Consider the following 11,402-nt stretch of genomic DNA (forward strand, 5'->3'; position numbering starts at 1 on the left):
TATCTCTGATTTCATCTGGTTGCTTCCTACCTCTTTGTCTATCTCTGATTTCATCTGATTTCTCCCTACCTCTCTGTCTATCTCTGATTTCATCTGGTTTCTCCCTATGACTCTGTCTATCTCTGATTTCATCTGATTTCTCCCTACCTCTCTGTCTATCTCTGATTTCATCTGATTTCTCCCTGCCTCTCTGTCTATCTCTGATTTCATCTGATTTCTCACTGCCTCTCTGTCTATCTCTGATTTCATCTGATTACTCCCTGCCTCTCTGTCTATCTCTGATTTCATCTGATTTCTCCCTACCTCTCTGTCTATCTCTGATTTCATCTGGTACTCCCGATCTCTGTCTATCTCTGATTTCATCTGGTTTCTCCCTACCTCTCTGTCTATCTCTGATTTCATCTGATTTCTCCCAGCCTCTCTGTCTATCTCTGATTTCATCTGATTACTCCCTGCCTCTCTGTCTATCTCTGATTTCATCTGATTTCTCCCTACCTCTCTGTCTATCTCTGATTTCATCTGATTTCTCCCTACCTCTCTGTCTATCTCTGATTTCATCTGGTACTCCCGATCTCTGTCTATCTCTGATTTCATCTGATTTCTCCCTACCTCTCTGTCTATCTCTGATTTCACCTATTTTCTCCCTACCTCTCTGTATATCTCTGATTTCATCTGATTTCTCCCTACCTCTCTGTCTATCTCTGATTTCATCTGTTTCTCCCTACCTCTCTGTCTATCTCTGATTTCATCTGATTTCTCCCTGCCTCTCTGTCTATCTCTGATTTCATCTGATTTCTCCCAGCCTCTCTGTCTATCTCTGATTTCATCTGATTTCTCCCTGCCTCTCTGTCTATCTCTGATTTCATCTGATTTCTCCCTACCTCTCTGTCTATCTCTGATTTCATCTGGTACTCCCGATCTCTCTGTCTATCTCTGATTTCATCTGGTTGCTTCCTACCTCTCTGTTTATCTCTGATTTCATCTGGTTGCTTCCTACCTCTCTGTTTATCTCTGATTTCATCTGTTTGCTCCCTACCTCTGTCTATCTCTGATTTCATCTGATTTCTCCCTGCCTCTCTGTCTATCTCTGATTTCATCTGATTTCTCCCTACCTCTCTGTCTATCTCTGATTTCATCTGGTTTCTCCCTACCTCTCTGTCTATCTCTGATTTCATCTGGTACTCCCTACCTCTCTGTCTATCTCTGATTTCATCTGATTTCTCCCTGCCTCTCTGTCTATCTCTGATTTCATCTGATACTCCCTACCTCTCTGTCTATCTCTGATTTCACCTATTTTCTCCCTGCCTCTCTGTCTATCTCTGATTTCATCTGATTTCTCCCTACCTCTCTGTCTATCTCTGATTTCACCTATTTTCTCCCTACCTCTCTGTATATCTCTGATTTCATCTGATTTCTCCCTACCTCTCTGTCTATCTCTGATTTCATCTGTTTCTCCCTACCTCTCTGTCCATCTCTGATTTCATCTGATTTCTCCCTGCCTCTCTGTCTATCTCTGATTTCATCTGATTTCTCCCTACCTCTCTGTCTATCTCTGATTTCATCTGGTTTCTCCCTACCTCTCTGTCTATCTCTGATTTCATCTGATTTCTCCCAGCCTCTCTGTCTATCTCTGATTTCATCTGATTTCTCCCTGCCTCTCTGTCTATCTCTGATTTCATCTGATTTCTCCCTACCTCTCTGTCTATCTCTGATTTCATCTGGTTGCTTCCTACCTCTCTGTTTATCTCTGATTTCATCTGGTTGCTTCCTACCTCTCTGTTTATCTCTGATTTCATCTGTTTGCTCCCTACCTCTGTCTATCTCTGATTTCATCTGATTTCTCCCTGCCTCTCTGTCTATCTCTGATTTCATCTGATTTCTCCCTACCTCTCTGTCTATCTCTGATTTCATCTGGTTTCTCCCTACCTCTCTGTCTATCTCTGATTTCACCTATTTTCTCCCTGCCTCTTCGTCTATCTCTGATTTCATCTGATTTCTCCCTGCCTCCCTGTCTATCTCTGATTTCACCTATTTTCTCCCTACCTCTCTGTCTATCTCTGATTTCATCTGGTTTCTCCCTACCTCTCTGTCTATCTCTGATTTCACCTATTTTCTCCCTGCCTCTCTGTCTATCTCTGATTTCATCTGGCTGATCCCTACCTCTCTGTCTATCTCCGATTTCATCTGGTACTCCCTACCTCTCTGTCTATCTCTGATTTCATCTGATTTCTCCCTACCTCTCTGTCTATCTCTGATTTCATCTGGTTGATCCCTACCTCTCTGTCTATCTCTGATTTCATCTGGTTGATCCCTGCCTCTCTGTCTATCTCTGATTTCATCTGGTTGATCCCTGCCTCTCTGTCTATCTCTGATTTCATCTGGTTGATCCCTGCCTCTCTGTCTATCTCTGATTTCATCTGATTTCTCCCTGCCTCTCTGTCTATCTCTGATTTCATCTGGTTGATCCCTGCCTCTCTGTCTATCTCTGATTTCATCTGGTTGCTCCCTAAGTCTCCGTCTAACTAAAGAGATATACTTTTTTTCATTCCACCATATTAATATTTTTGTCTGTGATTTAGTTGCTTGACCTAAAACTTCAGAAGGACAAAATGATGACGTTTTTTTGTGCCCTTGAGGTCAAAATTGACCCCCCCTGTTGGTGCTTTTAGGGTTAAACAGACAGCTGGTCCCAGAACTGTGCCTATATATACCCTTCTTCATATTTCTCCTCCCTGGCTTGACAATCTCAGTCACTCATCCCTCCATCTTGCAACGCTCTTCCTTCTAGGTGAGATTCCTCCCATTCCTATCTTCTATCTCCTGTCCTCTCTCGGTTTCAACTCTGCATTCAGTAGAGATTCAGTGTCACTGTGATTTATAGTCTGGCATTTTTCTATTAGCTGACTGTAATTATCACACAACGTAAATAGATATTACTCACTGAAAAAACGTGTAAGTGGTATTAATTTACAATAATTTACATATAAAATACTAAAAGAAACAGCTTGGTGTTTATAGTAGAAGAAGAAGATGCTGTGCCTTGTCTACTTTGACAGAGGGTTGTTTTATAGTAGAAGAAGAAGGTGCTGTGCCTTGTCTACTTTGACAGAGGGTTGTTTTATAGTAGAAGAAGAAGATGCTGTGCCTTGTCTACTTTGACAGAGGGTTGTTTTATAGTAGAAGAAGAAGATGCTGTGCCTTGTCTACTTTGACAGAGGGTTGTTTTATAGTAGAAGAAGAAGATGCTGTGCCTTGTCTACTTTGACAGAGGGTTGTTTTATAGTAGAAGAAGAAGATGCTGTGCCTTGTCTACTTTGACAGAGGGTTGTTTTATAGTAGAAGAAGAAGATGCTGTGCCTTGTCTACTTTGACAGAGGGTTGTTTTATAGTAGAAGAAGAAGATGCTGTACCTTGTCTACTTTGACAGAGGGTTGTTTTATAGTAGAAGAAGAAGATGCTGTGCCTTGTCTACTTTGACAGAGGGTTGTTTTATAGTAGAAGAAGAAGATGCTGTGCCTTGTCTACTTTGACAGAGGGTTGTTTTATAGTAGAAGAAGAAGATGCTGTGCCTTGTCTACTTTGACAGAGGGTTGTTTTATAGTAGAAGAAGAAGATGCTGTGCCTTGTCTACTTTGACAGAGGGTTGTTTTATAGTAGAAGAAGAAGATGCTGTGCCTTGTCTACTTTGACAGAGGGTTGTTTTATAGTAGAAGAAGAAGATGCTGTGCCTTGTCTACTTTGACAGAGGGTTGTTTTATAGTAGAAGAAGAAGATGCTGTGCCTTGTCTACTTTGACAGAGGGTTGTTTTATAGTAGAAGAAGAAGATGCTGTGCCTTGTCTACTTTGACAGAGGGTTGTTTTATAGTAGAAGAAGAAGATGCTGTGCCTTGTCTACTTTGACAGAGGGTTGTTTTATAGTAGAAGAAGAAGATGCTGTGCCTTGTCTACTTTGACAGAGGGTTGTTTTATAGTAGAAGAAGAAGATGCTGTGCCTTGTCTACTTTGACAGAGGGTTGTTTTATAGTAGAAGAAGAAGATGCTTGTGCCTTGTCTACTTTGACAGAGGGTTGTTTTATAGTAGAAGAAGAAGATGCTGTGCCTTGTCTACTTTGACAGAGGGTTGTTTTATAGTAGAAGAAGAAGATGCTGTGCCTTGTCTACTTTGACAGAGGGTTGTTTTATAGTAGAAGAAGAAGATGCTGTGCCTTGTCTACTTTGACAGAGGGTTGTTTTATAGTAGAAGAAGAAGATGCTGTGCCTTGTCTACTTTGACAGAGGGTTGTTTTATAGTAGAAGAAGAAGATGCTGTGCCTTGTCTACTTTGACAGAGGGTTGTTTTTTCAACACTTGGGATCAGGATGCTGACTAGTAGGTTGGCTGTCCTAACAGTCAACTGGCATGTGTGAATTAACATGGCGTCCATCCATCTCACGGGAGACAGATCTGTTACTGTGGAAGAGCGCTTTGTGTTTTAAGGCGGTTTTAATTATTATTATTATTTAAATAATATGGTTAAAATGATTCTCTAACTCTGACTTCACAAGATAGGTAGATGTTTTAGGAGAAATAGCCAAGATGTTATTCTTATAGTTTCACTGTTAAACTGAATATTGGTGTGGAGTTATTGATTTAATGAATGGCATGATCTTATTTACACTCTTCATTTGAACATAGTTTTGAGACTTCCTGGTATTCATCTCGTCAAACAGACTGTTGATTGAGTCATTGAAGACAGATTTTCTTTATCACTCTAAACCTGTATGTATATTTTTTAGACATTTTTGAAGTGGCAGACAAAGTAGTTGTTCACTCAGATATGTCAGAAACACTTTCTAAGTCAAACATTTAAAAGATAGAAGACAAACCAGCCAGTACACCAAGTGTCCAGACGACATGGTCTATGTCTGTCAGACAGAGCCAGCAGCCCAGACAGGTATTTTTGGGGGACGTGTGTTGACCACTTTGCTGCACCCTGTCTTGGGACACTTTAAGGAAAGTCCAAAGGAGGCAGGCAGGGAGGGAGTTCTCAGCTGTTGTGGTTTCGGGTGTTCGTCAGCTACCCCCCTCACCACCACCACACAGGAACACACAAATAGACCCATGATACAAGACAACTGCCTTACCACACCCTGTCTAAATGTAGAGATGTGCCCCTCTAACCCTGAGGCCTGTACTTTATAATGTAGAGATGTGTTGTGCCCCTCTAACCCTGAGGCCTGTACTTTATAATGTAGAGATGTGTTGTGCCCCTCTAACCCTGAGGCCTGTACTTTATAATGTAGAGATGTGATGTGCCCCTCTAACCCTGAGGCCTGTACTTTATAATGTAGAGATGTGTTGTGCCCCTCTAACCCTGAGGCCTGTACTTTATAATGTACCCTGAGGCCTGTACTTTATAATGTGATGTGCCCCTCTAACCCTGAGGCCTGTACTTTATAATGTAGAGATGTGATGTGCCCCTCTAACCCTGAGGCCTGTACTTTATAATGTAGAGATGTGTTGTGCCCCTCTAACCCTGAGGCCTGTACTTTATAATGTAGAGATGTGATGTGCCCCTCTAACCCTGAGGCCTGTACTTTATAATGTAGAGATGTGTTGTGCCCCTCTAACCCTGAGGCCTGTACTTTATAATGTAGAGATGTGATGTGCCCCTCTAACCCTGAGGCCTGTACTTTATAATGTAGAGATGTGTTGTGCCCCTCTAACCCTGAGGCCTGTACTTTATAATGTAGAGATGTGATGTGCCCCTCTAACCCTGAGGCCTGTACTTTATAATGTAGAGATGTGATGTGCCCCTCTAACGCTGAGGGTTGTGTGTTAAAATGAATTATTTCCACAAAGGGTGGACTATAATGGTACACTGAATTAAATGCCATAACTATCTCTCTTCAAAAGGAAGTGATATCAACCACTGGCCAAGATGTCAGAGTACGTACTGATTCTGTTTGAGGCCTGTACTTTATAATGTAGAGACAGCTCTCTCAACATGTTCATTTTGATTGAGATATCTTCTAAGAATCTAGAATTCCATATGTTATACATGTCTACTGTTGGTGGTCTTCAGGAGCATTCAATACATCAACTGTATAATCTGTGGTTTTCATTCCAAGTTCTTACAGCTGTGTATCTCAACTCATGTTCCCCCCCCCATATCCCCCCACGCCCCCCCATGATATCAACCCCCCATGTCCCCTCCATACAATTACCCCCCATGTTCATTTTGATTGAGATATCTTCCCCCCATGTCCCCCATGTCCTCCCCCATGTTACCCCCCCATTCTTCCCCCATGTTCCCCCCCATGCCCCCCCCATGTCCCCCCCCATCTAATCTTCTCTGAAGTAAAAAGATGTCGTCGAGTCGCAGGCAACATCTGAAGGTAAGGAGGAGGCCTAGACGCACAACAACACAGCATAATAACCCGCTTAGAGACGTCGAAAGGACTGAGTCCACATTAACATTTAGTTTTTTTTTAAGGATTCTAGATTTTATATATCAATTATCAAATTTAAAAAAATCTGAATTCAAGATTTCAAAACATAAATACATAAATGAAACATAAATACATAAATGAAACATAAATACATAAATAAAATAAATATATGTTTTCCTCTGGGGAGTGTGACAGGGATGTAGACTAAGCCCAACTTTAATCCATATAGTCAAATTATTGACAAAATGTCCATGTAAACAACTGCATTTCTGATCAACTGGCTAACCATTGTGTCTGGGTACACTAACCACTTCCCCCTGTGTTATTACCCCCAGAGCTTGATGCTCCAGATTGCCCAGGGGTTCATAGAGGCTGAGGCCATCCAGGCAGAGGAGGACAAAAACAGCTACATGGATGAGAATGTCCCCTCCCTCTCCGTCCCTGAATCCCTGCAGGAACTCCAGGTATGAAGAGAGGTAGCTGTTGACCAACCTATGGAGAGCTACTGTGTGTGCAGGGTTTTGCTCCAGACCCACTATAACAGCTGACGAGCTCCATCAGGGGCGTTAAAGTAAGGGTGGAACCAAATCAAGCTGGATTGTAGCTTTCCAGGATATTCAGTTACATATTATATATAATTTCACAAACATCTATTATCTTTAAATGTACTCTCTTACATTATCTCACGCTCTCGCTCTTTCTCTCTCTCTCTCTCTCTCTCTCTCTCTCTCTCTCTCTCTCTCTCTCTCTCTCTCTCTCGCTCTCTCTCGCTCTCTCTCTAGGATCTGTGCAAGAAGCTCCACCAGCAGATTGATGCAGTGGATGAGCAGAGATATGACACGCAAAGCAAAGTAGCCAAGTCCGATAAGGAGGTACATTTACATTTTCAAATGTATTCCTGGATAGATGGTCATTTTTTCAGTATAAAGGGATGTTAGAGGAATTCTAAATTCCTATATGTTTTGTAGCCAAAACCAAATTCACACTCTATATATTTTATAATAAGTTGTAAGTTTATCATTTTTGCATGAAATAGATCAAGACCAGTCTTAAAAACAAGTTCGGCATTTATTCTTGATGAGTACTGACCCAAAATACAAAGAACATTAAATTTTAAAGGGAAGATAAAAATGACGTCATCAGTTCTCACACTCTCTCCGATCCACACAATAGTCTTCAGGTCTGGAGATTGTCTCCTACTCACCTCATAAAGCAAACATTCCAATCTGTCTAAAAGACACTCTCCTCCACTAATAGAACATCAAAGAACATTCTTATCTTTCAGAAAAGATATAGCCTCCTTCTCCCTTAAACCCACAAGGTACAGACAATTCATTCGTTTTACCTACAATTTCAGTCCTCCTTTAACCAAAAACCCATACATTTCATACCATAACATAATAGTATTAAATCTTAATGGTTCTAATAGAAATGTATACATAATTAATCATTTCAACTATAATTTCCTCCAACAAGGGGGAATTTCACTGACGAGCATGCTCTCTCTCTCTCTCTCTCTCTCTCTCTCTCTCTCTCTCTCTCTCTCTCTCTCTCTCTCTCTCTCTCTCTCACTCTCTCGCTCTCTCTCTCTCTCGCTCTCTCTCGCGCTCTCTCTCGCTCTCTCTCTCTCTCGCTCTCTCTCGCGCTCTCTCTCGCTCTCTCTCTCTCTCGCTCTCTCTCACTCTCACTCTAACTCTCTCTTTTCAGATTGAGGATCTGAAGATAAAACTACAAGACCTGAAGGGCAAGTTCAGGAAGCCCGTCCTGAAGAAAGTCCGCATGTCTGCTGATGCTATGCTCCAGGCTCTGCTGGGCTCCAAACACAAGGTGTCCCTGGATCTGAGGTCCAACCTGAAGCAAGTCAAGAAGGAGGTCAAGGAGGAGGTAGGGTTACTTCTGTGTTACTGAGTAGGGTTGGAGTGTGTCCAAGAGGCCCCATGCTAGATAGACTGACTGACTGCCTTACAGAATGTGTCCAAGAGGCCCCATGCTAGATAGACTGACTGACTGCCTTACAGAATGTGTCCAAGAGGCCCCATGCTAGATAGACTGACTGACTGCCTTACACAATGTGTCCAAGAGGCCCCATGCTAGATAGACTGACTGACTGCCTTACACAATGTGTCCAAGAGGCCCCATGCTAGATAGACTGACTGACTGCCTTACACAATGTGTCCAAGAGGCCCCATGCTAGATAGACTGACTGACAATGTGTGCCCCATGCTAGATAGACTGACAATGTGTCCAAGAGGCCCCATGCTAGATAGACTGACTGACTGCCTTACACAATGTGTCCAAGAGGCCCCATGCTAGATAGACTGACTGACTGCCTTACACAATGTGTCCAAGAGGCCCCATGCTAGATAGACTGACTGACTGCCTTACACAATGTGTCCAAGAGGCCCCATGCTAGATAGACTGACTGACTGCCTTACACAATGTGTCCAAGAGGCCCCATGCTAGATAGACTGACTGACTGCCTTACACAATGTGTCCAAGAGGCCCCATGCTAGATGCTAGATAGACTGACTGACTGCCTTACACAATGTGTCCAAGAGGACTAGATGACTGACTGCCTTACACTTACACAATGTGTCCAAGAGGCCCCATGCTAGATAGACTGACTGACTGCCTTACACAATGTGTCCAAGAGGCCCCATGCTAGATAGACTGACTGACTGCCTTACACAATGTGTCCAAGAGGCCCCATGCTAGATAGACTGACTGACTGCCTTACACAATGTGAATATCAGGGTTCATAAACCACCTTATAACCTCATCCAATCCAAACTCATCTCATCCAATCCAAACTCATCTCATCCAATCCAAACTCATCTCATCCAATCCAAACTCATCTCATCCAATCCAAACTCATCTCATCCAATCCAAACTCCTCTCCTCTCCTCTCTAATCCAAACTCATCTCATCCAATCCAAACTCATCTCATCCAATCCAAACTCATCTCATCCAATATAACTCATCTCATCCAATCCAAACTCCTCTCCTCTCCTCTCCTTTCCTCTCCTCTCCTCTCCCTTTCCCTCTCCTCTCCTCTCCTCTCCTCTCCTCTCCTCTCCTCTCCTCTCCTCTCCTCTCCCTCTCCTCTTCCTCTCCTTTTCTTCTCCTCTCCCTCCACAGGTGAAAGATGCAGCTGACTGGCGTAAGAACATAGAGGACAAGGCTGGCATGGACGGTAGAAAGAAGATGTTTGAGTCCGACTCTTAATGAAGACCCTTTAACAAGTACCCCAATGTCTGTATTTGTGTTCATATGTCTCATCTGATAACATCCTCCATTTTAATCTACATTCTCCTCCTTTCATTCCTATTTACACTACTCTGTCTAATAAAATAAAATATTTCAATATTTTGTTATTTATTTTTTTATAATGGGGGAAATGGACAAATTGTAAAATGTAAGCATGCGTGACTGTGAGTCAGTGGAGGCTCCCTAGAGGAGGAAGTGAAGGACCATCCTCCTCTGTCTTTTTCATAAAAATAAAAATAGCGAAACATTAAAAATGTTATCCTTTGTAGATAAAACTATACTAAATATATTCACGTCACCAAATAATTGATTAAAACACATTGTTTGCATTGTAGTTCTACAGTAGCCTCAGCAGCACTCTGTAGGGTAGCACCATGGTGTAGCCGGAGGACAGCTAGCTTCCATCCTCCTCTGGGTACATTGACTTCAATACAAAACCTCGGAGGCTCACGGTTCTCACCCCCTTCCATAGACTTACACAGTAATTATGACAACTTCCACAGAACGTCCTCCAAACTATCAGAGCTCTTGCAGCTTGAACTGACATGTTGTCCACCCAATCAAAGGATCAGATAATGCATCTAGTATTGAAAGCCTAAGCTATAGCTAGTTAGCACTGCAGTGCATCAAATCTAGTGAGTAGTTGACTCAAAGATAGAGAAAGACAATAGTTGAACAGTTATGAACTAATTAATTTCTTCAAAAATCAAGGAGAAGCAAGAGAGAGAGAGAGAGAGAGAGAGAGAGAGAGAGAGAGAGAGATAGATATATTTCTTATTTTATTTAACTTTCAGGTACTTAGCTAGTGAATGCAGCTAGCTAGTTTAGTCTACTCAAATCCGGCTCAAGCAGAGAAGGATGCTATGTTACTTGGCTGGCTATGGCTATCCAACAACGGAACTCTTCCAAGTCAACGTTAGCGTTTGGTTTGATTCATTTACTGTCATCGTGGCCTGCCAGTGTAAGTGCTAAACTGATTGTAGCGGGTTTACTAAAGTGTTAGCTTCTAGAAGCTATGTTGTTGACTTGACATTAGCTAATATGGTGATAACGATTTAGGCTGTGTGTAGCAGTTAGCAGTTATGATATGAAGGTTTGGCTTGGAAAGGTTTTTTCGCCTGGTCACAGACAGCTGACGTGTTGTGCACTGAAGACCACAAGTGAAGGGAAAGGTGAGACGAGGACGGTACGTAGATGCCAGAAGGAATTACACAACAATCTGGCTGCTATGAAAAGTAACTGTGATCGCGTTTGATCAGGGGTGTATTCATTCAGTCGATTCTGTTGAAAAAATCATCTCAAACGGAACGAAACTGGGATAAACAAATTTGAATTTGTACAAATAGAAACGCTCGTTTGCAACTGTTGGATTAATGATTACAACTTACATCAGCTAGATGCAGGCAAGAGTGTAAAGAGTGTGTCGATTGGTATTGAATCTGTTACTGTCTGTTAACTTACAAAAATGTATCTCGGCCTGTGTGCACCTACGTTGTAAACCTTCATTCATAGGCCAGGTTGTTGCAACCTCATGATGGGTATAGGGACAATATGAGTAAAATATGATATCATGTAGGAGCCTAAACCCTGTCACTGTTACATTGAACTGGGTGAATATGAATGACAGTAACCTAAACCCATCACTGTTACATTGAACTGGGTGAATATGAATGACAGTAACCTAAACCTGTCACTGTTACATT

The 11,402-nt window shown here is 42.1% G+C and overlaps 1 protein-coding gene across 1 annotated transcript; it reads left to right on the forward strand.

The window, feature by feature from the left end:
• Positions 1-6,339: 6,339 nt before the first annotated feature.
• Positions 6,340-9,760, forward strand: LOC135553346 (troponin I, fast skeletal muscle-like; the record flags this gene model as incomplete). The annotated part of the gene is made up of 5 exons (XM_064985500.1): positions 6,340-6,378; positions 6,768-6,896; positions 7,215-7,304; positions 8,140-8,316; positions 9,571-9,760. Coding segments are annotated over 5 exons (522 nt in total), but the record flags the coding sequence as incomplete, so codon positions are not given.
• Positions 9,761-11,402: the final 1,642 nt, after the last annotated feature.

This window comes from Oncorhynchus masou, chromosome 2 (assembly GCF_036934945.1).
Source record: "Oncorhynchus masou masou isolate Uvic2021 chromosome 2, UVic_Omas_1.1, whole genome shotgun sequence".
NCBI classification, from domain to species: domain Eukaryota; kingdom Metazoa; phylum Chordata; class Actinopteri; order Salmoniformes; family Salmonidae; genus Oncorhynchus; species Oncorhynchus masou.